Source organism: Pestalotiopsis fici, assembly GCF_000516985.1.
Source record: "Pestalotiopsis fici W106-1 unplaced genomic scaffold PFICI_Scf_11, whole genome shotgun sequence".
Taxonomy (NCBI): Eukaryota; Fungi; Ascomycota; class Sordariomycetes; order Amphisphaeriales; family Sporocadaceae; genus Pestalotiopsis; species Pestalotiopsis fici.
This window is the reverse complement of record NW_006917101.1, coordinates 43605-68485: the sequence shown is the minus strand read 5'-3', so window position 1 is coordinate 68485 and position 24881 is coordinate 43605. Positions and strand designations below refer to the sequence as shown.

The following is a 24881-nucleotide window of genomic DNA, read 5'->3' as shown; positions in this document are numbered from 1 at the left end:
CCAACAAATGATCACTTTCTCTCTTTCTTTACAATCTATGGTTTACTGCAGTGCTTGATGAACAAAGTATAGGTGGTACTAGGTAGATAGCTAACCTAGCTATTCCGTACATTAGTAACTAATGTAATCATAAACTCGCCTAACCACTTTTGGGCGATCTGCTTCTCCCATCCTACGCTAGGCTTCTCGGATCGAATCTAAGACGCCGGGCAATTTCAAGATCTGAATCTTTGTACACTTGTACAACAGCAACCCGCCAAAGCTCTTCTGTACGGTTTGCTAATATCTGTTGAATTCGTAAGAGGAGATGCGTCTTACTCTTCGAAGGTCGTGCAATGCCTGTGCAAAAGCGAAACACAGCTGCGATCTTCGCACACCGCAATGTTCACGATGTGCCAAGAGGAAGTCCCAGTGCGTCTACGCCAACCGGCCGCTGAATCCGCCCACGAGAGACCAAGAGCTCATGAAGGCACCGCAACCGGCAAGCACAGCTTTTGATCCCTTTGACTCGTATCCGCCCACGAGACTGCCTCGCGCGCATGTCCAACGACTCATCCATCATTGTAATTGAGTTGACCCTATTACACGTGCATTGGCAAGAATGGCCACTAACACGAATATATCAGTTCTCGCCCATATTTCATTCCAGTACTATCCGCTGGATCTGGAAATGGATTCAAACCCATTCGTGATTTCGTGGTGGCCACAAGCGCTCGCTGATGGCGCTCTATTCCATGTCTCTTTGCAAACGGCCTCTCTAGATGTTGAACTCCGAGCAGGGCAGGGGTTTCCTATCTCTGAACTTCTCATGGCCGATTCGGTGGCCTTGGTGAGGCGAAAAGTCGAGAGCTCCGTGCTGGCGTTCCAGAACGAGACGCTCAACTCAGTCGTGACACTCGCCGCCATCGAGGTGAGTTCTTATAAGTCCCTAAACTCATTTAGCCCTGCTCACCATTTCTCAAGTATGGTAAAGGTAATACTGAAGCCAGCAAAATGCACATCGACGGCGTCAAACGGATGGTCTCGGCGAGAGGAGGCATCAGCGAGGTGAAACGTGCCAGTCCGCTTACCGCAAGAATGATCTCCTGGTAAGTATCGCTCCACGCCTTGCCCTGCGGCGTGTATTCGGTCAAACTGACCTTTCAAGGGTGTCGTTGATAGTCACGGGCGCACCCCAATTCCTGACACAAGATGATGAATCTGGTGGTGCGGAGGGAATTGGCTCAATTCCGCAATGGCGATTAGCTTCAGCATTTTCAGATTTACCGAACAGGTTCCTGGATAACGAAGACCTCGACCCCACCTTGAGAAGCATAATGCGCCGTCTTCACACCATCTTTCATCAGCCACGACAAATGTGTCCTCTGACGAACTTGGAGCTCCACGACCTGACGTGCTTCGTTATACACCGTCTCCTCCTGTTGCCTGATTTTATAGGCCAGGACTCGAAGCAGTCAGTCACATCCGAGTGCCTACGATATGCGCTGGTACTATACTTATTGATCATCCATGGTACAACATATTATTCACACCATGACCTGTCCAACAACCTTTTGCTTCGACTCAAAGGCCACCTTGAAGCCTTGGGCAAAATGGAAGACACCCATGGCCCTTTAGGACTTTGGATCATTTCCGTTGGAATGATAGCTTCCACCAACACGGCGTACCGTCAATGGTTCACAGCACAAGCTTGCATATATGCGGAAGCATTAAACCTTCAGACTTGGGCTGATGTATTGCTTCGCCTGGATCAGATCCTCTGGATACAATCGCCGCAAGAGAGCCTCTTCCGTCAAAAATGGCAGGAAATCATGAAGGTCATGGCAGGATGAGCTCATATTGCCGAGTGAGCATCGATTTATAAGCAAGACCTAGGAGCAGTGCTGACAGTCAACACTGTGCGCGAGAACGAGCCCAGACGAACAAGTGATTCCAGGCTGGCCCTCACACTTTTTTTTTTTCGGACCAGTTCCGGTCGAAAATCGAACGTCGAGAGTCGAACGATGTCGCGGAAGGTGAAGTAGAGATGGATTTCGGAGTCTAGTACTAAAAGAGACTAGACTGGTTATGCCAAACGAAAGTCATTCTTCAAGGGTTCATGTCCCACGTCCCCTAACATCAGTCATAATAGATGCCATATCACTGGCTCGGATATGGCAATCTCGATATCTGATTATGAATCAGCCAAAGGCAACAGGAAATCTCAGTTGATGTTGCGGCACATCTACACTTGTATCGACATGGAAGCGCAAAGTCTACCGCACAATTGAAAGGATACATAGTACTGCCACATCTCGGTTGTCCTTTGCCCTACGAGAAGCTTCAACGGCTAGAGCAATCTGCGTATCCCTGATCCCTGTTTCCAAGTTGCGGAATCTAGTACTAATCCGGACAGAGTGACTATAAATCCGAGGAATCAGGGACGGTCTCAGCAGACAACTCTGACGCTTTCACAGCGAAAGTGACATTAGCCCAGTCGAATTAAAATTGTGGTATTGATTTCAACTTATCATACGATCAAACACTTTTCATCTCCCTCTTTAAAAGCTGCTTGTGACCTCCTGTCCCGAGAGAGAGAAAAATACCTTTTGTTTTGACGTCCGTTCTGCTCGTTTTTCGTTATACACCATGGCAGCTGTTCTGGAAACCACTCCAGATGGCTTTCTGGCAAACTCTACTCGACTGGAACAAGATGGTCTCTTGGACCAAGTGCAAAAGCTCGTCACGGGTTATCTTGCAGGTTGGAGCAATTCACAAATTGCAGTCACTGTCTTGTTGATTCTAGTCTCCTATGATCAATGTTTGTAAACCAAACATCCGAGCCTATCATCTCTAGCCACTCATATCCATGACCAGATCGATACATCAAGCAAAAGGGCTCCATAGCCGGTCCTGCATTCAAGATCCCATTCATGGGACCATTTCTTCAAGCGATACATCCTAAATTCGATGCTTACCTGACTCAATGGGCTAGCGGACCTCTAAGTTGCGTCTCTGTTTTCCACAAGTATGGAGCTATATATTTCCAAATTGTCCGTAGAGCGGAAATGCTGACCAAGACACAACCTCACAGATTCGTTGTCCTCGCCTCGGACCGTGATCTCGCCCACAAGGTCTTCAAATCACCGACATTTGCCAAACCATGCCTGGTTCCCATTGCAACCTCGATCATGAAGCCCACGGCATGGGTCTTTCTCACCGGCAAGGCCCACGCCGAATACCGTCGCGGCTTGTCTGGGTTGTTCACAAACAAGGCCCTGAGTACCTACCTCCCGGTGCAGGAAAGAGTGTACGGCGACTACTTTGAACGGTTCGTGGCGGCCAGTGCGGCCAACGGCGGCAAGCCCACAGCCTTCATGGGCCACTTTAGGGAGATCAATTGCGCCCTATCCTGCCGCACCTTTTTCGGCGACTATATCTCGCAGGCGGCTATCAAGCGCATTGCCGACGACTTCTATCTCGTCACGGCAGCCCTCGAACTCGTCAATGTCCCGCTGTCCATGTACGTGCCTTTCACCAAGCCCTGGCGCGGCAAGCGAACGGCCGACGCTGTGCAGGCCGAGTTCACCAGGTGTGCCGCGGCCTGCAAGGCCAACATGGCCTCGGGCGCCAAGCCGACTTGCATCGTTGACCAATGGGTTATGCACATGATGGAGTCGCAGCGGTATCGCGACCGGCTGGCTGCCGGCGAGTCTGTGCCTGACGAGGAGAAGCCGGGGAATTTGATCCGCGACTTCACCGACACGGAGATTGGCCAGACCATGTTCACCTTCCTCTTTGCCTCCCAGGACGCTTCGAGCAGTTCCACGACTTGGCTGTTCCAGGTGCTCGCCCAGCGGCCCGACGTGCTGGACCGCCTGCGCGCCGAGAACCTGGCCGCCCGCGGCGGCGACAGCACCCGGCCCCTGGACCTGGCCATGTACGAGTCCCTGACTTACACCAACGCCGTGGTCAAGGAGCTGCTGCGGCACCGGCCGCCCGTCATCTTTGTGCCCTACCTCGCGACGCGCGACTTCCCCGTGACGCCGACTTACACGGTCCCCAAGGGCGCCATGATCGTGCCGTCGTGCTACCCGGCGCTGCACGACCCGGCCGTCTACCCGGACCCCGACCGCTTCGACCCCGACCGCTGGATCACGGGCGACGCGGCCCGCCACACCAAGAACTGGCTCGTGTTTGGCGCCGGTGCCCACGACTGCCTGGCCCGGAGCTATGTGCCGCTCACCATGGCGCACATGATTGGCAAGGCCGCGCTCGAGGTCGACTGGGTGCACCACCCCACCCCGCGGTCCGAGGAGATAAGAGTGTTCGCTACTCTCTTTCCCATGGTATGTTCTCTCCTCTTACTCTCCCTCCCTTCCAGCCCTCGGGATTATCACCATTATTCGCCTTGTCCAAGGTATTTGCTTATGCAGAATCATCGTGCAGGATGAATGTCAGCTTGTCTTTACTAAGCGCAAGTGAGTTTGCAAACAATGATTGCCCAAGTGCCACTATATTGTATAAATGGCAGGAGAGCTGCGATGCATGGTCTCGCTTGACCATTCTAAGATTAGACAAGAAAAGCATCTTTGTATTTCTCCCGGTCCTATTCGCCTATCATTCCAGGCATCCAGTGTCCAGCCCGTGAACTAGATTGCGGGGAAACCTCAGCTTCATAGGAGAAGAGTATAAGGGTACGGCCCGTGGGACAGCCTATAGTGGGAGAAGATCAAGAGTTCCAAGGTGACAAAGGGACCATTCATTATATGATTGGATTGTATGGAAGTGATCAACTACATTAACTGAAAAATTGATGGCACTCTTGAGTTAGTGGTTATGGACGGTATCAAAAAAAAAAAAAAAAAACATCACAGATCCACCAAAAAATCAACGTTCAGTCGGCATTTTCAGGCAACAACCGACTTATCAACAAAACAAAACGAAGATGAAAAGAAAATGATAATGCCAAAAAAGCTGATATGCAAAGTAAAAAACATACAACACCAGGGATTCCCCAGTGGTCACCCACCTGAGTACTGATCCGGCGATCGCTTGTTTATCTAGGGCAGAGCGGACGGGATGCCGAGTTCTCAAGCGTCTATGGTCGTATGTGATAGTACACGTAATTAATCAAAATTATAATGTTGTGATACTCCAAGATAATGATGGCCATATCCAATGCATCGCTGATGCGCACTTCGGAAATAGGTGCTCGCAATTTTGTTTGGCCTGCCGGCGCCAGCCCTTGGAGCTACGGCATTTAAATATTTACATTGAGGACCTCAGCACGCCCGCTCCCTTTGCTGTTACCGAACACTGGAAACAGTCTTTGAGGTTCTGTTTACAGGGGAAGGGAGGATACAGAGTGGACGACCGAACACAGGAAAACGGAGTGTTGAACTTTTATACATCTTGGCGTCTTGCATATACACACTGACACCCCGATGTAGTTATCAAATAGATGGTGTCAAACTTGAACTCAAACAGTTTCCCCGTTCAAGATGCCATTGGTGGTGTATTGCAATTATCAACAGATCCCATGGCCGACTGACTCCCTTGGTCTAAGGTTCGCTGTTTCGTCTCATCCCGACCTGTCGCAGCCTTGGGGCAACGTCTCCGCCCTCGAGGCTAACCCAAATCCTGGCCGCCATACTCTCCATTCCAGCCTCAGTACTGAGATCGGTTGCTTTCGCCTTTGGGCGGGGAGGGGCCACCATGATGGCCTCGTCAACCCAATGCGATCCACCAGGCCCGTGAAATAGAAAAGCCAACGGCGACGATTTCCACAATGGTAGCCCACGCCGTTGCGTTATAGAGATCGTAAGGGCAAGTACGATCAACGTCAGCGAGGCTACCACTGCTGGTAGTGTCAGCCAAACCCAGTTGGCCTGTATGCATGTGGCAGCGTGGAAGGCTTGCCCAATCACCGGCTCACTATAATTGGGATCACCATTTGTCCGAACCCAAAGCGTCAAGGTCTGTGCAACGTTTTCAAATGCCGAGGTGATGCCCGTCATATTAATTTTGCCGTCGTTATATAAAACTCGTAGTTGCTGGGGACTTGGGGCGTCATTGACGACCGCGCCTTCTAAGATGTCGGGAAGAACATCCATAAACAGGATACGGAGAAATGTTTCATTCATATGGTAAACACAACGCTTGAGCAACCAAGGCTCCGGTGGCGGTGTCGAGTCACCTGGAGGCACGCCAGGTGGCCGAAGGTTTAGACCGTAAGCAAGCCAGCGGCCGTGGCCATCCAAGTCAAAACCTGCGGTGATGAGCTGAGCGCGCTCTTCGTCAGAGATGCAAGACTTGTCAAGTATGCTCAGGGCTGAGTATACCGATGAAGTTGACGAGGCCCACAGAACATCTGTTGATGACTCAATTAAGGTCTCGTCAAACCGACCTGAGTTTATGTCGGCGGTGTGAGTTTGAACACACGGCTGAATAAAACAGGTTGCTGCCCCGTAGCCACGACAGCTCCATGTGTTGTTTGTCAGTTCTTTCTCGCAGCCCTCTGAGGGCAGCTGAGCAAGAGGGTCTTTAGCATAGATGATGCCATAATCATAGCCCAGGCTGATGTTATTTGGCCACGATACGGATGATAACCCAGCCACCTCTTGATTCATTCGCAACTTTGAATTTATTGTAAGCTGCTGGGGGGAATCCTTACTCTTGTCTCGTGGATCCACGAAATAGGAGGCTGACCAGATCGAATCGACGCTTGACGTCACGTTACATTGATGGTATGAATCAACGTTGTCCCCCTCCACCCAGAGGGCATCGCACAGAGAATAATCATATGTACAATCAATGATAGGAGGGAACTTGTTTCCTGCCCCTAGAGGATAATAATACTCCGTCCCGTTCTGAAACTTAAATACCTCACGGCAGAGACCTTGAACTTCCATTTTATCCGAAATATCTTGGCATTTGGTACAGAACGCGAGTGTACTGTAGTCAGTGCGGAACGTGCAGTTACCAGTAGAGCAATCGAAGTTCGAAAGCTTTGGTGGTTCATAATAACCTGAAGCGAGGGTTGCCGGCAGATCGACTGGGATGCCTCCGCCTGACTCATCCATTCCCGATATGCTGAGGAAATTCGTTCGAGGTACAAATGGTCTTTGTCCACTCGCTGATAGAACAGTGCAACTGGTCAGTTGTGCGAGCTGTTGGAAGAACGGGTCGAGAGCAATGCCAAGAATAGTGACTAATGCTGCCAGAGCCACAATGGGTTGGTGCAAATGGAGCTTGTACAGCGAAATGAATGCGCTATGGGACTTCTCCCCGCGTCTTGGAACAGAGCAGCGTCTTTAAGAGGACGTCGAGCGCGGAACCAGCTCCATTGAAGTTGACCGATACATGAGGTCAGAATAAGAGCCATGGTGCCTTTGAAGACGAAAGCATATGTGGAGATCAGAGCGTTGATGGAAATGGAAAGCGGCCAATCCGGCACAGGTTGTCCATCATGCATGCGTAATGTGATTATCGTGGCGATGATCATGATGAGGAGCAGGACAGCATTCACAGCCTCCCACGCCCAGTGCCGGAAACCATGAGTATGACGTTGTGGGACGCGAGCCTGGGTTTCCTTTTGACCTAGCTGCGTTGGCTGGAGTTCGCTCTCGGTTTGAGGTGTATGAGAATCAGGCCACGAGTTTGTCGGCATCTCGGTGTCATGACGACGATTACCCGGGTGCAACTGCGAAGGGTGATCGGTTGTTGACCCGGAAGGTGAGGTCAACTTAGCGCTCGAAACGCTCAAATCTGTATTAGCAGAATCATCGGGCTGTCGTGCAATGTTCTGGTCACCATCGCTAAGTAGGGAGACTGTGGTTGACGGGGTTTGTGCCATGTCTACCTGATTCAATGATTCAACAAAGCTAGAAGCGCGGGCTAATGACATCCTCTAACCGAAAGATCAAGACTGTAGGATGAGCGGCTTGGCAGGGTGTATATAGAAAATGAATGAGTAAACCAACACGTTCATGTCTCGTGGCGGGACAACACGTATGTATTTGTATTTGCTTCTGAACTTGGTACATCTGTGAAGCTTATCATAGCCCACGTCCGTGACACACGGAAATACAAGAACGAGCCTTTCAATCACCGGAGTTGTTGGAGCTGCGCACGATTTGTGCAACCCAGGGTTGAGAAAGTGTAGCCACCAATGCTGCGCAATATGTCAATAGCATGAGGAACAGAAGTTTGACATATGGACGAGCATTGTTTCCCAGTGGAACGTTAAGCTTTCTTATTTCCAAGCAGTGACCAAATCTCCCATCGTTTATTGCAACAGTTCCCACGCAAGAACGTTGAGACTTTGCAACAATATTGCGAAGACTAATTGAACCTCATGTATTGTGAGGTGGTGAAGTAGTGCCTAGTCGCTGACAGCGCGACCCGATACCGAGATGTATGTATGTACGGACTCAGCCCCCCGACGCACTTCGTGGAACAGCAATGTCTGACTCTGAACCAATCATGTGAATCCAGATTGGCATATACAGCCGTGCTTACCGTGAGGCGTACTTGTGGTTGGATACCATGTACCTAACCAGAAATTGATGAGCGTGGATATTATTGCTTATGACTCGCAAACGCTGGCGTGCGTGGCCCGAGGTCTGCCGTGCTTCCATGCATGGGAATTAGGGGCAATGCAGGAGCAGCACAAAATGTGGCAGAAGAAACAACAGGCAGATGGATTGGTACAATGCCGGTCCCTGCCGTGATTATACCGAAGTGCTCTACCACAGATTGATCGCGCGGGTACCTTGCAGACTTTACGTCCTGGCCAATGCCTTGTATATGGCGTTTTCTCGGCTTATTGAGGGCCAGAAAGAAAGGAGCCCTCAAGGATAGCAAAATTCAGCTTAACTCGCCACAACAGCACTATAATCAAGAGACATGTATCAATAGCAGTGCCGTGTAAAACTTGCTTGCTTTGAGAGGTAATGCTACGAAACTGAATGATGAGTGTAGCTGTCTGTGCTCACAGCAGATGCCATGGTGTATATATATATATGCAATAATCATGAAAGTCGTGTCCAAGTGCTCCAAATATCAACACACACACACACTATGAACGCCGCAATGGTCCCAGATATTTCCGGTCTAGATATTGTACAATATTTGATTTTCGCTTCCAGAGGCATCATCAATCAGATGCAATGGCCAGCTCGACTCAAATCTCACCCCAGCTTCCCATTGGCCCTGCCGCAGCAATCAGTGAGCCCGTCCCCACCGAGCCAGCGCCGATATCCCAATAGTGCCTAGAGGAGCAGCTGCTTCTTCGAACGGACTTTCGTGTACTTTGACTAGCACAGCTAGAAGCACGCCTAAAAATCACAGGACTTGTGGGCGTTGCTCCCCTGAATGAACGCCTCTCTGGGGGACGGATCTTCGACACAAGGGGATGATGCTGCCGCACACGGGCAGCTTTTGCAGCAGCGTCCTGATTACTCGAGGTGGCTGGATGGGATCCTGTTGACATGTTGCCCGTGCTGTTTGATCGGGACAAGAATCGCGATCGGAGGTAGCGAAAGATAAGCCTTACGTCCAAGTCTTGCTCCCACTCATCCTGCGTGAAGGCAGTAGCAGTAACCGCTTGTTGGTCACCAGTGATATGCGATGCAGTATGAGAGTGCGCTGGAGCTGCTTTCGTCTGAGGCACATCTATCGGGCTCGAATGAGTCGGAATGGTTGGTTTAAATTCAGGTATTGATGTCCTCGGATCCGCTTCCTGCAATGGCGCTTTAGTCATGTCATTTGTTGTTTCCGCAATGGGCGGGAGACCCGCATATGGTATTGGCATCTGCTGCATCCGCGTATATGTCGAAAATGCACCAGGATGCTCTGACAACTGATAAACAAACGAGCCCAACTCCTTTGCGATTCTTTCGAGCATTTGCAGTTGCCATGATGCATGTTCCGAATCAGTCATGTTGGTGTCCTTTTGCGACTCGCGTATTAGTGTTGATGCCTTTGGTGTAGAAGATAGATCGTCCTCGTCCGGCAACGACTCGCCAAAGAGTATGGATAACAGTTTGTCATCAATGCCCATAATGTCCCGGATAACCTTTCGGGTGATGCGACCCAGGAATGTTTCGCTCTCGTCTAGGTCGCTTGCTTGCTGCTCATGCCAAGCATCATCCTCGTCTAATGTCTCTTGAACATTCGAATGGGTGTTGTCGGGAACAACATTCTCCACCCGTTCAATGGTCGAGCGAGCGCTGGCGGCTGATCGTCTCCTCCTCCTGGTTTCCTTTTGAATCTCTTCCAGAAGGCAACGGCTCTGCTCCAATCTCCAGGCCTCGATTCGTCCCATCTTATCAATCTCTTGTTCCTGTTCAATATCCAACTCAACCTGAGCCAGCTCTAGACTTTCGCGTCGCCTCTTGACCCGACGCGGGTTGTATCTCTCAAAAGCATACAGCCTGTCTTGTATATCGGGGCCCATGCCATCATGGTCAAGGCGGAATGAACCAAGACCATCGTGTGCTGGTACAATGGGAGCCAATCCAGGGGCCGAATGGGAAAAGTGTGGCGTTGATCGAAATTCGGGGAGATGGCTGTCCAAGCTGTCCAATTCTGCATCGTCCTCTTCATCGTCGTCATCTTCTTCGTCTTCCTCATGTGTACTAAGCGATCGTCGTCGGCCATGACTGTCTGAACGGGCAATGGTATGGACGCTGCCAAGGTCACTTAGTCGCGAACGGCCAGGCGTGGACTCACTGCGGTGTGTTTCTGTAAGATACGACGTTGTAGTTGCGGCGTCGTTGATAGGAGAAAACAGCACCCAAGTTTGTGATTCATCGACAGCCGACGCGGCTGGACGAGGTACCTGTCGCACATCTTCCTCCACTGCCGGGTGATACACACGTTGTGTGGCTTGGCGGGTAGGTTGATGGAAAGCCATGATGGGCGATGAATACGTCTAGATTGCAAGCTCTCGATGTTGAGAAGGGGTGCGCGACCACGTTGGGACCCGGGCGGGACGGCCAACTTATGATGGTCGGTGGTCACCCAGGCTGCGGGGGTAATTAATAGCACGTCTGTATTGCTGCTGAGTCTTGGGATCGACAGAGCCTGGGGTGTTGCAGACGGGTGGGTAAGATGGCAGGAAAATCTTCTTTGATGCAAGTAAGACGTGACAGCCCCCCTCGCTGATGAGAATGTAAAGTTGACAATATTTGAAACTGCGCCCCTATCTTTGGGGCCGAACAGAATACGTTGTGCTACCGTGAGAGGGCGTTGAATCAACTATACTGGATGGCGTCAAGACGCTAGCTGAGGCGTGTAAGTATATGGGATAGTGGGCCAACGAGGCAAACGTATGCGGCACAGGGAAAGGCGTCTGGGCGTTGTTGTTGGGGGGTTTTAGTTTAGCGAGGATAGGTAGCAAAGTGACGAGGAGCAGTAAGGACTCTCTGAAATGCTGAATATTTTCATGAAATGGCGATCCAATGACGGAACTCTAGTCAGGTGTCCGATTGGGGGACCTGTTGATGATCGCGTGGTCGTTGGTTCGTCTTGATGTCGTTGATTGTCTTGGGAACGGCTCTTGCCCCCCACTTCGACTTTAGCGGGTGAGGACGGACGGGAGTTGAAGAATGCAACCACTATTGACAGTAGGCTGTCAGACTTTCGGCTCAGGGGCAACGAGAAGCGGTCAGCAAACGACACGGAATGAACGTGGAATATTTATTCTTGTAGTCACATGAGATCAGATCAAGAAGAAAACGATGGGGGACATGAGCATTTTTGTTGTCGGGCTGCCGCTCTGCTTGCGCTGGGATGGTCGTTCTATGTTGTCATCCAGTCTGGTGATGAGCTGGGCGGGGGGTGGATCAGGTTAAAGCAGCTTGGGCAGCTTATCAGCGCTCGCCGCGCCAAAAGAGCTTATCAACCCTCGACGCCCGGTTTCCGATTAGGTGCAAGAAAACAGGCCGGAATCGCTCCCCCGACCACCCCCAGGGCCAAAAGTCCACTCTCTTGCATCAGATAATCGCAAACTGACGCGCATCTGCGCCTGCGTACCCGTACACTACAATGCTGCGACAGGAGGATCTATTCATCGTACGGAACCGGAATACTGCATAGTAATCAAACAGAACGGGCGCTTGTCGTAACGGTTTTTAGGATTTCTTCTATCAAGAGAAAACGGTTCAACTAATGCACAACTCTTGATAACGTTTGGCACGTTCCTACATCCGTGTAGGCATACAAACAGCATAACTACTACTATCTTCTAGTCTGGCGGGTATGCAGCCCCAACGAAACTAAATAGCAAGAGATGACAGCTCGAGAAGGAATGGATTGCTCACCATGCTCAAACACTAGGCCTTGGACCTACTCTACCTGGCTGTTGGAGCCGAGCTGTCAAAGCACTTGCAAAGTATCCAGTCAATGTCCAAATGATAGAAACAGGGTCTGCACGTTGACAATGACTCGGACTTTGCGCTATGATTAACACGACGGTCCTTTTGCGGACTTTCTGATGATCTCATTCGGGACAAACGCTCCAGACTGGACTGCGATTCGGGCTTGTATCGCTCGATTGTTCTAAACACAACTCTCCCGCAGACGATACTGTCGCCGAGGTCGCAGAGTTAACGGCCATCCCGATATATCCTCAGGCATCTTTCCATGTTTGGTGACGGAGCCCAGGACGCTGGTTCGAGATGATCTCTTGGTCAAAATATGCCACCATGAACGAGATGTACATACAATACATCGTAAGTGACTCTAGGTTTTCGAGAATTTACATTCACAACGCGGAAAACACATGCACAAATTTGCAAGCATTGTGGATATCGGAAAGTATAGTGATTGTGGTGCAAATGCAAAGATCCTCAATTGACTGCCCATTTCACAGTACAGTGCTATGTTGGTAGCCGAATCAAACGCCAGTCCATTTCCCGTTGCTTCTCATGACACACGACAGAACATCCTCTAAGCCTGGAAAGCGTCGGGGAAACGCTTCATGTTGTTCTCCAGGTTGCCGTGGTTGGTAAGGAACTGAACGTAGGCACCGTCGACCTTGACGCGGCCAGCGGCGACCTTCTCCAGGTACTCCTCGCGGCGGAGGGGAGTGAAACCCCAGTTCTTGGAGATGATGATCTTTTGGCGACCGGGGAACTTGTACTGCGAGCGGCGGAGAGCCTCAAGAGCGATAGCACGGTCTAGAAGCATGGTTAGATTTCGACGGACATATCCAGTCATGGCGGCTGGTGTGCCGCAACCCGGGATAACTTACTAGAGTCACGAGTACGGACGCTCATGATGATCTGACCAATGTTGACACGGGCGACAGTGCCGTTGGGCTTACCCCAGGCACCACGCATACCGGTCTGCAGTCTATCGGCACCAGCGCAAGACAACATCTTGTTGATACGGACGACGTGGTAAGGGTGAGCGCGGACGCGCAGGTGGAAACCCTCCTTTCCGGCGTACTTGACAAGGTACTTGTTGGCGCAGATACGGGCAGCCTCGAGAGCCTCAGAGGAGAGCTGCTCGTACTCGTTGGAGACCATGTGGATGCATAGCGGGAAGTCGTCAACCTTGGCGCGCTTGCGGCCCAGATCGAAGATTCGGATCTTGGGGTCAGGGACACCACGGTTGAACCGGGACTTGGGATACGGCTACATTTGTCAGGTCAGCCTCTGCAAGATTCCATTCGCACGAATCCTCCCCAAATGACTACGTCCTCGCGATCAAACGACCCGATATTTGCCTTGGTTGCCGACCAGAAATACAAGTTTGATGCTCTGCCGTCGCAGTGATGATGATGATTCGTTCCAAGATAACCAAATTTTTGTCTCGTAGGCGCGCAAATATCGGGTCGTTCGGATCGGGTAGGTCGTCGGATAGGAGAAAAAATCGAGGAGTCCGGTCTTCAGCTCAAACTCACCTTGTTCTTGCAGTATCGGTAGCAACGAGCCGGACGACGAGCCATCTTGACGGTATTTCACGATGGTGTTGCTGGGTGTGGGTTGGGGTGGTTGATGTCGTCAAGTGGTGAGAGGCTGCCCACTTTTGAAGGAATTCCTTACCTGGCTTAGAAATCAACCAGAGGCAACTTTTGCGGGAGTCACAGAATGTGGTAGGCTCAGTAAGCTGACCAATCAGCACTTTGCCTCAAAAGTGGAGCCTTAGGGTGCCTGCCCTTTGCAACCGCAAATTCTGGGGCACGTGCAGACCAGTCGAGCTAGTGGGGACCCAGAGCAGACTGAAATCAAAAATTCACAAATACTCCGACTTGAAAGTTCGGATCTTTTTTTTCCTCACGCCCAACGACAAACACCAGAACCAACCGTCAAGTCGACCAGCACCACCAGTCACAATGGCCCCCAAGAAGAACAAGAAGGATGCCAACTCCCTCTCCTCGCGCCTGGCGCTTGGTAAGAGACCCCGCCGCTGCGCAAGGATCGTTTGTATTTTGATGCTAACTGCTTCCACAGTGATGAAGTCTGGAAAGGTCACCCTGGGCTACAAGTCGACCCTCAAGTCCCTCCGTGCTGGCAAGGCCAAGCTCGTCATCATTGCCGGCAACACCCCCCCGCTGCGCAAGTCTGAGCTTGAGTACTACTCTATGCTGTCCAAGGCTCCCGTCCACCACTTCAGCGGCAACAACGTAAGTACATTACAATTCTTTGCAGGACGGTGAATTGGTCGAACCACGGGCAACTGTAGTCGACCATGTCCGCTTGCATTCGGCCGATGCAGACTTACTCGTCTGCGTCGTGTCTACCCAGCGAAAAAGTCTCATGTAGACTTTGGAGGGCAAAATCAGTAGCTAACCTGAACCTCTCCTACAGATTGAGCTCGGTACCGCCTGCGGTAAGCTCTTCCGCTGCAGCACCATGGCCGTCCTTGACGCTGGTGACTCCGACATCCTTGCCGACCAGCAGTCGTAAATTTGACATGCAATCTTCGAATTTCGGAAGGCGTTAGGGATACTGGTCTGGGGTAAAAAATGGGAATGATGTTTGTCCATCTCGGTCGGCTCATGTAGTGCGTATCTGCACTCATCCGGCATTCGAGGCTTCACGATCACCCGGCGTCCAGAGATATAGTCGAGTAGATGAACGAAATCTGATGCCGAATGTCAACTTGCGACATGAACAGTAAAGGCACCTCGCTTTGGACGAGGCAGCACAAGTGATACCCAATTTATTTGTTTCTTCGATTTACAAATGTCGTCCTGCTATTGTGTTGTGATTACAATTGAATTCTATGGTTGCATACGCATGGTCGAACGGTACCGCCCAAGCCAGAGTTGGACAAGATATTTTGTACAGGGTCAACGATGTTCCGCGTTAGACTCCGGGTAATAATTGGACCCGATGGTTTTTTTTTTCTTTTTCTTTTCCTTTTTTTCGTGTCTGACTTTGACAGCGGATAATTGTCCCGCCTCGGAACATAAAGTACTCTACACAGTGGCATTCAACGTTTGGTAATCTACAATGCATGACGTCCCGAATAACATGTAGAGTTCGATGGTAATGTGTAGATTTCGGCTGAAACAAACCTATCATTTCTTTTGATTTAAAGTTCCGCAATGACCGTAGCAATTGTTTCTATTCCCATGTTTCTTGAGTGGTCTCTTGTCCGGCATCCTCCCGAATCCACAACCAGCAGCAGGTAAAAGGGATAGCTTATCACGTGGTACGGTAGATGCCTCAACGTACCCAGCAACGCAGTCGGTGAGTGTGTATGTATGGAGACCAATAGTGGGCAAATTCGCTCAATGGAGACAATGCAACGTGGTCGAAAATGTTCCCCCGACCACGGGTGGAATAGGCAATGATGGAAGAGGTTTGGTAGGGAAGGAAAAGAGTACAGGCAAAAGTATCAATCACTACGAGATGACTTGAGAAGTGAGGACAGGCGAAGAGACAGACTGTACGACTGGCTGGCATTATCACATGGGCGTCAAGGGAGGCTGCAATCCATGTGCATAAACTCTGAAATTACTGCTTACGAACAGAGTTGAGTGCCGGGCGAGACAACACTGATCAATGAATGGCATTGTGTGGGGTGGAGTCTCTAGGTGTACTGTGCTTGGAGGCTACGTTAGGACAAAGGGTTCCCCCAACGCCAACCAGACGGTCGAGGCTACTACTAACCTATCACTGGAAAAGGCCATGGAGTCAAGAGACACGCTCAGCGCCACAGAAATCCAAGCAATACTTTGTACACGTATTCTCTGGGGGGTCTCTTGAGAATCATCATCTTCATGATGCATTTGCCAAATTTGAAGTCGAGTGTCGTGTTTCAGCGAGTGACCCGAAATGATGCACTAAATTACTCGTTGTTGATGCAGACGGAAGCTTGAACATGTAATGCATGTATCGGGTGCCTGGCAGCGAGTGAGGACACCCCAGGTGCGTCTCCCAGGATGTAGCGTCTAGCGGACAATGCCCCCCCCCAGTTACCATGGATGATGGATGAATGAATTGTTATGTACTTGCAAGCCCTGGGGGGACATCCGAGCCAAAGTGAGCACCAGACGCATGGAAACGAGTCTTCAGAAGTACTACTTACACAGACAAGGTATCCAAGGTAACCACTGTAAGGTTTTTCTCAAAAATCTTTGACCGTGATAGTTTATCGAAAATGCGCAGTGCTCCAAGCCCATTCATTCATAATTCTATTCCATGTGCAAAGTATACAGACAACTAGCGATTGCAGGCGTGTAGATTGCAACGGCTGTCTCACACTATCGAGTTGGATGGTGCGGGACTGGCCACCGCCTAACAAAGGTCGGGATCGCCAACGCATCCATCAAACTGGCACTGCACAAATCCTGGCCCGAGGGACCTGCAAGATGCACTGAGGATCTCTCGGATCATATGGCGGACTGCGCTGTACGGGTTTTTGCTTCTTGTGGTCTGTTTCTTTTCCCATGGGTCAGATTAGCAAACAAGTTTACGTTGGCTCCTGGGCGACTCCTCCTGGGACCGGACGACTTACCGCATTCTTCTGACAAGAGACAAGCTGTGCGAAACAGTGGTGGTACTTTACCTACGTCGAGGTTACCAACATTTCACACAGCTGCCGACCACAGCTCATGACAGATTGATCTAAAAAGTGAAGTTACATATTTAGATATATTTTACGCTATCTGCGTTAAAAACAGGAGCGAGCGAGCTACTTTTGGGGCTTTCGGGCTTACACACCATCCTCTTCGTTTGTACTTCAGCTTTTCATTGTACCTAGTATTATCCGCCAAAGTTCAAGCTTCTCTTTGGCTTTTTCCTTGGCTTTGACTTTTTCAGTGCTTTGCTTGCGTGCTGAGCCCTGCCCACTCTGCTCTACGCTGCTGGCTGCTCTGTTCTGTTCTGCCCTGTCAACAGAGAGGCCCAAACCGGCGCTACCGACACCCAACCCTGGATTACTAGGCCGACGCAGCCCAGACTAGGCCAGTGCTGTTCCGTACTAGTCCACTTTCCAAAGGGGGGGAGACTGCGGCAACGGCTGAGCACGAGGGAAACCACCGCCAGTCAACATCGAATCAAATCATCCATCAACACCCCGACTGGAATCGGTCAAAATCCTGGGAAATCCATTCCTTCTTTATGCCAACCTAACAGCTATCTTTTTTTTTTCCCCTTCCTACTCAACCACACCCCCAAAAAAGCAACCCCCCAAAGTATCGTCTGTTTGTTTGAGACGGACACAGACAGACAGCATATCTTTAGATATATGCTATCTGCACCACACAGCGCGCGGGCAACCCAAAAGGAAAAGACAAAAAGCAACCCACCGCTCACCGCGCTTTTAAGGTTCACCGTATCGATTTGCTGCCATGTCCACCGCGACTAGGAAGCCGCCCACCGCGGGACCCAACACCGCCGCTGCCACCTCGTCGTCGCCCTCGCCCTCTGCCGCACGCCAGGCACGTGGCTCTATTTCTGGTGCTTCATCGGCTGCTCAAAATGCTGCTGCCGGCGCTGGTACGCCCGCAAGGAGAGGTTCCATCAGGACAGGCACTCCTGTCTCTGCGCGCTCTGCCATGCACCGCGGCTCGTCCTCCCTGAGCATCCCCACAAGCGAAGCTGAAGAACTCGCACGCGCAGAGGCTGCTGCCATCGTCGAGGACCTCAAGGCTAGACTGGAAAAGGCAGACGCTGCCGCAGAACAGTACAGAAAGCAGACCGATGTCCTGCAGTCTAGACTCGACGAGGCCCTGAAGGAGCAGGCCAAGCTTGAGGAGCGCTGCCACGAGAGCGAGGAGCAGATCGAGGCACTGCGCAACGAGAAGCGGGAATCCGCCAGGCAAATGCGGGAGATGGAGACCATCTACGAGGCCGAGAAGAGCAAGATCCTCAAGGAGAAGGAGGACATGGCCAACAAGGAGGAAGAGATGCAGACCGTTATCAACAGGCTGAAGGATACTATTAACCAGAGAAATGTCGAGGACGACGGACGGTCATCGAGACACTGTAAGCTTCTTGGACCTCTACTCTCTACTGTTTCACTGTATACTAATATAGCCCCAAAGCCAACAATGCCTCGCCAAGTGTGGACAATGGCAGCTTCGCACCCCCTTCGTCAATCACTCGCAGCGACTCCAGGAACAACTCCAAGTTCCTCCTCCAGAAGGACAAGCTCATCGAGTCTCTCCGCCTTGAGCTTGCCGAGGCACAGATTAAGCTGGTTGAGTCGGAGAACCAGGGCGGTGGTCGCTTGCACGAAGTTGAGCGACTCCTTATGGAGGCTCGCATGGCGAATGCACGACTGATGGAGGACAATGAGTCGTACCAGCTGCTACTGCAAGAAAAGACTCTGACTGGCGACTTTGGCAAGGGTGACTTCAGCTATATGGGCGTCAGTGCCCACCAGGATGCTCTCGATGCACTTGAGGGCCGCCCTAGCTCTGGCGGAGACAAGGATACCACCGCTGGCGGCACTCTTGCTGACGAGCTTGGTGATGTTGCCGACGACTCAGCCATGTCGCATGCCGACGATGGCGACCATCAGCGTCGCCTCGAGGGCGAGCTGCGCGTGCTAAAGGACCAGAATAAGGCTCTGACTCTCTACATTAACAAGATTATCGAGCGTCTGCTTCAGCACCAAGAGTTTGAGCACATTCTTGACCAATCTACCGATGCCAAGGCTGGAGGCGCAAATGTAAACAAGGAGCTCCCGCCCGCACCGTCCGACAAGTCCGATGCTAACGCATCGTTCATCCAGCGTGCAAAGTCCATGGCCACAGGTTCCACCACGGCGCCACCAGTTCGCAAGCCCCGACCCATGACCTTCATGCCATCTTCGAACAATACTCTGCACAACAACCCCGAAACGGCCCCTAGCATTCCGATAGGTATGTCCAGAGCTGCTTCGACAAGGCGTGCTGGACGTCCCATGAGCGAGCAGTACCCCAGTGCAGCGGGCATAGTGAACGCCATGTACAAGGGACCCGACGGCCCAATGGGCCCCATTTCGCCCACGCTGTCCAACCCTCGCAACAGCGCCCAGTTCTTTAACGGCACGGGCTCGCCTCGCGTAGTTTCTTCCAGCAGCGGTGCACCAACGGCGGGTAACTTCCCCGGAATGCGCAGCGAGACGAGCAGCGTGAGTGGTGACTCTGTCACTGAAGGTACCAGCGTGAGCCAGAGCCCGCCTAGGACCATCAGCTCAGCAGGAGGCTACAGCCACACCGGTGAGAAGCAAGGCGCTACGTTCGCCGGTAACAAGCCGAGACCGTTGAGGCTGGTACAGGAAGAGTCGGATAGAAAGGCGGCCGAGAACAAGCGCGCCAGCTGGTTTGGTGGCTGGCAGAACTGGTCCGGAGCTGGCAAGAAGCCCGAGGAGGTTGACGCCATCAGGGAATAAAGGGCTCCTGCATATTGTGAGTGCTGAGCACTCACAGGAGCCACAACTTAAAGTCAAGAACGAACGAACGAACGAACTCTACGAACCGGAATGGCTGCAGAGGGCTTGTTGCTCCTGGCTGCGGTCTCGACTTCATGCATCAGACAGGAATTTCTGCATCAACGGCGCAACATTCTGTGTTTTTTCACGATCATCGAAAGACAATTTCATGGTGCTTACGGCCCACTTACCTGGGAATCTGACATGGCCCCCCAAAGAAAAGACGATTGGAATGATAATGGGATGGTGGGACAGATTAGTACTGTACGCGAGCAAAGACAGCCTCATGTTACATGGCATTGTTTATCATTATATAGATATCAAACGCCTTCCTTGGATAGGACAGGTCGGGATGTAGTAGATACCAATGTACTTCCTCAAAATTGTGATGTATTCAATTTCATTTTCATCTTTTCATTTGTCAATAGATAGTTTGCCCTAATTCAATAATGAAGCACCCTGAACCAAACACCTTTGTGTTGTAACGCATATATCCGCAGTACTGGGTTGAGCTACAGTGTGTAGTTATCATAATAATCCTCCATGCCACCGATGGAGACCTGCGTCCTAGCAATTACGCTCTGGGTTTTCCAAGGGTGAACCAACTTACCAGGTGCAAGAAATGACGTTTCCTTGGGCCCACAGCCCCTGGCCACGATGTGATGTGTGCTCATCAGCCCAATGACCATTTCATGCCCTTAGCCCTCCGCTCCATGGACGGAGCATGGAAAGGCAGAAAACCTGGAATACAACCACCATTTCTCTACGGGGATTGTACGAGTTTGAACGAAAAAGGGGCAAAAGGATCATGGCCCTTTTGACCCCTCTTGCACTAGAATTCTAGGTTAGGTAGTTTGACCTCGGCTTCACGGTTGAGCAACTCCTCTGGAGATCCGCCACATAGGAGATGGAAAACAAGGACATCGCTCCAGTAGACAAGTACAGACAGGAGAGAAAGGGAAAGAAGTGAGACATGGCAAGGAAAGAAAACAGGATCCCGAGTGGAATACTCTATTAGTTTTCAATCACCCATGAAGCTGGCTCCTATGTTTTATTTTCTTAACTAATATCAACCAGGGCCTGGCTCTCTATTATACAAAAGATGTGCTGGGTGGGTTAGGAGTCCTTTTTTGCTTGCTTCCTTTTCATGTCCTTGTCACCAAATAACCCCCCCTAATTCCTTGTTTCTGATCTTTCACAGGTGTATGATAAAGTCTCTCTAATTTTCTTCGCGTGATTCCCACATACCGAGGAAAATGTGTGCCAAACCATCCATCAAAGTCGTGAGCGTCGTTAAATTCTTCTTTCCTTTTTTATTTTCCAACCCTTTTTTTTCTTTTTCTTTTTCTTTTTCCCCCTTTCCTTAAACTCTGAAGAATCTGAGAAAGATTCTCGACCAAGAGTCGCATTGACGCCGAGTTAAATGCACCAAGTAGAGAAAGAGAGACGAAAAAGAGTGATGTTTGTGCGTTGCCAGATAATAGATAGAGCAGGAATCCCAACGGTCGATACGCCACTGGTTTTGTTTCTTGGTATTTGCCTGATAAAAGACGAGCGCAATATGATATTGTAGTAGAAGTGAGTTAAGCGGTTGTGGTGAGCATTTTTCGAAAAAAGCAAGAATAGAAAATATGGAAGCAATGGTGAAAGGAATCTATCCCCGTCATGTTCGTGTCGTCTAATCATTGCGTCATGAGGTATGATCGGAGGCGAGGAACCTTCTGATAACCGTCCTTGAGTGAGAGAATAAAGAAATTGGTCCCATCGGGTTGGAGAGCTCAATCACTGAATGTCCAGCATGCTGCAGAGCAAAAAATATACGCAGGCCGATCAGTCCGTCTTTCCATCGTCCAGTGCCTCAAGGGAGGCGTAGGGGTTGTTTGTAGGCAAATTTCCCTGAGTAGTCAAGCTGCCGTCTATGGGACTGGCGATGCTGCGACTCATTTGTGCAGAAGTGCGCGGCGGCGGAGGAGCTATCGGGCCAAAGGGTGAAGGGTGCCAAGCTTGAAATACTCCAATATTAGCCACATGCTTGTCTCTCTCTAGACATAGAGGGTTCAAGTCAAGGGAGACCTACCAAAATTGTTGGCACGAGATCCCAAATCCTGACTACCAACGCCATTTCTCGAGGTGAAGCCTCCTCTATTGTGCTGAGATTGCTCGATTCCACCATTCTTGCCAAAGACGTGGCTATTCTGCTGTCGCCAAGCCATGGCCGACGTGGAGTTGTTGACTGAATCATCAAAGTTGCCACGGATCTCGGTGCCATATCTGGCGCCGGTACGGTTGCTTAATTCGTTTAGTTCGTGCGTAGGTGTCACTTCGTTCATGCCTAGATTGGTGTTGGTCCCAGGGTTATCGCCCTCGGAAAGCGCCTCAGAGCCCAGGGTCTGGGACACATCCCTCTGCCTGGCGAGCTCGGCTTGGTGCTTCTTCCACCACGCTGGGAGGCCATGAAACAAGCCGAGCTGGTGCTGCGTAACCTTGTCAAATGGCATCTCGTGTTTGTATTTGCAGCCTTGCTGGGTAAATGCACAGACGCCCTCGTGAACCCATTTGTCGCAGTAGACCTTGGGTCGTCGTTGGGGCTGTTGCTGCTGTTGTTGTTGTTGTTGATGGTGATGGTGAGGGGCCGAGTTGCTCGAAAGAAAGCTAGGCGTGTTCTGATGACCTTGGTGCTGCTGCTGGTGACTGTTATTAATGTGACTGATCGAAAATGATGCGCTCGAGCTATGGTGCGTGGGGGTTGAAGGGGTCGTTGCAACAATGTTATCGATCCGCGACTGTCCCGATGAGTAGGTGATCACGTTAGCCGCAGGGACAGCGGGACAAGATGAAGATGTCTCTCTGCAAAATATTGATGGGCAGGAAGTAGAAAGGGCAGCATCGACAATGATCGATGAGTACAGCGAGGCAGTAATGGAGGTAGCAAGAACAATCCGACAGGCTGCCGAATCTACAGGCGCAGCATCCACAGCAATTTGAACCCTCAGTAGCAGGAGGCAAACTCACCTGAATATTATCAGCAGGGATTCCGGGGGTGGCGGGAGGAGTCTGTGTATCATATTAGTCAGTAATTCTCCGAAGCACATGTCGGGTATATTCCATTCAGCCAAGGCCTAGCATCTTCGCAAGAAGAGGCAAGGGTATTTTACTTACTCTAAGAAGAATCGGGTCGGAGTTGCTGGATCGACTGTTCGATAGAAATGCACGGGGCGTCGGAAGTACAATCATTCCCTGGCAGCCTTGCTGAAGTGCGGGAACATTCTGCAAAGTAGGCAGCATGTCGGCTGGGATGAGCTGAGTGTATTGGCCATTGCCACGATCAAAGCAATATGCGTAGCAAGAATCGAGCTGTAGGTCGGAGAAGGCGGCCATGTTGGGGTATGACATTAGAGCAGCATGTTGCTCCAGTCTGGGCAGACTGTGGGCAGGAAAGGAAGAAGGAGGACCACGGCTGGCCTGACTTGGAGTAGGAACATTGCCAACAACAGGGTCAAAAGAATTGTACATGATCTCGCCAAGAGGCTGTGTTCGCCAATTGTTTGAAGTGAGGCTACGCAGAGCCTGGGCACTGATGGAAGTGCTTGTACTCGGGCGCAGAGTCTGAGGCTGCTGAAGTGGAAATGGTCGCTGGGCCTGGGGACCGTTGCTCATAACATTGTTCTCGTTGCTACGCTCTGCAATCAACTTGTCCCGGCGCAAATTGACCGACTGGAAAGCGTTTCGTTCCATCGTCGGCTGAGATTCTAGTAAGGTGTTGCTGGTGGGCTCTATATCCGAGTTCGTGAACTGTGCGAGATCGAGAAGAGCGGAAGACGAGTGCGAGCTAGCTGGAGAGCCGATTCGTGTTGAGGCAGGAGAGACCCCGGAGGAGCAGAAGGACACGTCGGAGGGTGCTTTAATGGCAGGACTGTTGGTAGTGGGTAAAGATGAGGAGTCCATGATGAAGAGAGAGGCAGACTCTGGACTGGGGTCTTCGAGACACGGGGCCAGAACAGAGGGCTACTTCTAGCCAAAGGAATAAAGGAAGAGCAAACGGGCCTGGACTCACGCTACGTACACCGCAAAACTCAGTTCGAGCAAGAGAACGTATCCGGCACCTAGTTTAGAACGGAGAAGATCACCTAGAACGTGAATGAAATGCTAGACGAACGCTCCAAGATGAGACGATAGCAAGTTCAAGACAGCAGGAACCAAAGGCAGCCCTTATAGAGGGCCTTGAGACCCTTGAGATGGGCAACTCAGTTGCTTCCTCATCCATGGTTGCCATCACCACCGTTTGCAATGTCAAATAAGGTTAGATGCACCTGGACGGTTACCTGCAGTAAGCGTTGTGAATCCCACGTGATGATCCCTGTACGCAATTCACAATCCAAACACTGGTAACAAGATTGCCCACGTCTCGGTCACATTCACATTTATCAAGCGGGAGAAAGAAGTGGGCCTTGTGCAATCGTATTATCGTGACCTAGGCTCGTTCCTATGCTGCTTGTCTGGCGCCTTTCGATGCATGAGTGTCAGCAAGTATGATCAAACATCTAACGGTATTTACCACTGCAAAAACATATTTGCTGATGCGGATAGTACTTGGTTTCCACGAAAGTGGTGCAGACAGCCGACTGACTATAATGCTGCGCAAAACTTGAGATCCTATGTCTCAACCACTTTTTTTTTTTTTTCATCTTCGTTTCCTTACTTTTCCTTGTCAGGTTTATTTTCCGGTCATCAATTTCAAGCGCTCTTTGAGCTTGGTCCTAGCCATTTCTTTGATGCCTGCCCCAGTCTCGGTTTTTGAGGTTCTCAGGCTGTCAATTGCAATGCGAATCGATACCTCTGAATTGATATTAATGCACGACATGGGTTGATGCATATTGTCGCAAACGAAGCAAGGGCCTTTGACAGGCCTTTGTTGGACATTATTGAGCTTCTCGGGTGCTGAAGGGCGGGCAATCTGGGGATTTGTCGAGGTGCTAGCACTTGGAATCAATCCAGGAGGCATCATGCTGTAGCCCTGC

The 24881-nt window shown here is 50.9% G+C and overlaps 8 protein-coding genes across 8 annotated transcripts; 4 read left to right on the top strand and 4 right to left on the bottom strand.

Annotated features, from left to right (window-relative positions):
- Positions 1 to 307: 307 nt before the first annotated feature.
- On the top strand, positions 308 to 1832 carry PFICI_13035 (uncharacterized protein; the record flags this gene model as incomplete). Its single annotated transcript, XM_007841616.1, has 4 exons — positions 308 to 563; positions 627 to 910; positions 964 to 1088; positions 1148 to 1832. 4 exons carry the CDS (start codon positions 308 to 310, stop codon positions 1830 to 1832), a joined length of 1350 nt encoding a protein of 449 aa, XP_007839807.1.
- A 796-nt stretch (positions 1833 to 2628) lies between these two features.
- On the top strand, positions 2629 to 4464 carry PFICI_13034 (uncharacterized protein; the record flags this gene model as incomplete). Its single annotated transcript, XM_007841615.1, has 4 exons — positions 2629 to 2800; positions 2857 to 3007; positions 3074 to 4328; positions 4429 to 4464. 4 exons carry the CDS (start codon positions 2629 to 2631, stop codon positions 4462 to 4464), a joined length of 1614 nt encoding a protein of 537 aa, XP_007839806.1.
- Positions 4465 to 5543: 1079 nt separating this feature from the next.
- Positions 5544 to 7837, bottom strand: PFICI_13033 (uncharacterized protein; the record flags this gene model as incomplete). The annotated part of the gene is made up of 2 exons (XM_007841614.1): positions 5544 to 7192; positions 7240 to 7837. 2 exons carry the CDS (start codon positions 7835 to 7837, stop codon positions 5544 to 5546), a joined length of 2247 nt encoding a protein of 748 aa, XP_007839805.1.
- Positions 7838 to 9166: 1329 nt separating this feature from the next.
- Positions 9167 to 10900, bottom strand: PFICI_13032 (uncharacterized protein; the record flags this gene model as incomplete). Its single annotated transcript, XM_007841613.1, has 1 exon — positions 9167 to 10900. The coding sequence occupies one exon, from the start codon at positions 10898 to 10900 to the stop codon at positions 9167 to 9169; it is 1734 nt and encodes a 577-aa protein (XP_007839804.1).
- A 2036-nt stretch (positions 10901 to 12936) lies between these two features.
- Positions 12937 to 13939, bottom strand: PFICI_13031 (60S ribosomal protein L10-A; the record flags this gene model as incomplete). Its single annotated transcript, XM_007841612.1, has 3 exons — positions 12937 to 13166; positions 13241 to 13625; positions 13895 to 13939. 3 exons carry the CDS (start codon positions 13937 to 13939, stop codon positions 12937 to 12939), a joined length of 660 nt encoding a protein of 219 aa, XP_007839803.1.
- A 387-nt stretch (positions 13940 to 14326) lies between these two features.
- Positions 14327 to 14900, top strand: PFICI_13030 (60S ribosomal protein L30; the record flags this gene model as incomplete). The annotated part of the gene is made up of 3 exons (XM_007841611.1): positions 14327 to 14384; positions 14445 to 14617; positions 14802 to 14900. 3 exons carry the CDS (start codon positions 14327 to 14329, stop codon positions 14898 to 14900), a joined length of 330 nt encoding a protein of 109 aa, XP_007839802.1.
- Positions 14901 to 17794: 2894 nt separating this feature from the next.
- Positions 17795 to 19824, top strand: PFICI_13029 (uncharacterized protein; the record flags this gene model as incomplete). Its single annotated transcript, XM_007841610.1, has 2 exons — positions 17795 to 18431; positions 18491 to 19824. 2 exons carry the CDS (start codon positions 17795 to 17797, stop codon positions 19822 to 19824), a joined length of 1971 nt encoding a protein of 656 aa, XP_007839801.1.
- Positions 19825 to 21693: 1869 nt separating this feature from the next.
- On the bottom strand, positions 21694 to 23808 carry PFICI_13028 (uncharacterized protein; the record flags this gene model as incomplete). Its single annotated transcript, XM_007841609.1, has 4 exons — positions 21694 to 21866; positions 21941 to 22646; positions 22876 to 22917; positions 23023 to 23808. The coding sequence occupies 4 exons, from the start codon at positions 23806 to 23808 to the stop codon at positions 21694 to 21696; spliced, it is 1707 nt and encodes a 568-aa protein (XP_007839800.1).
- Positions 23809 to 24881: the final 1073 nt, after the last annotated feature.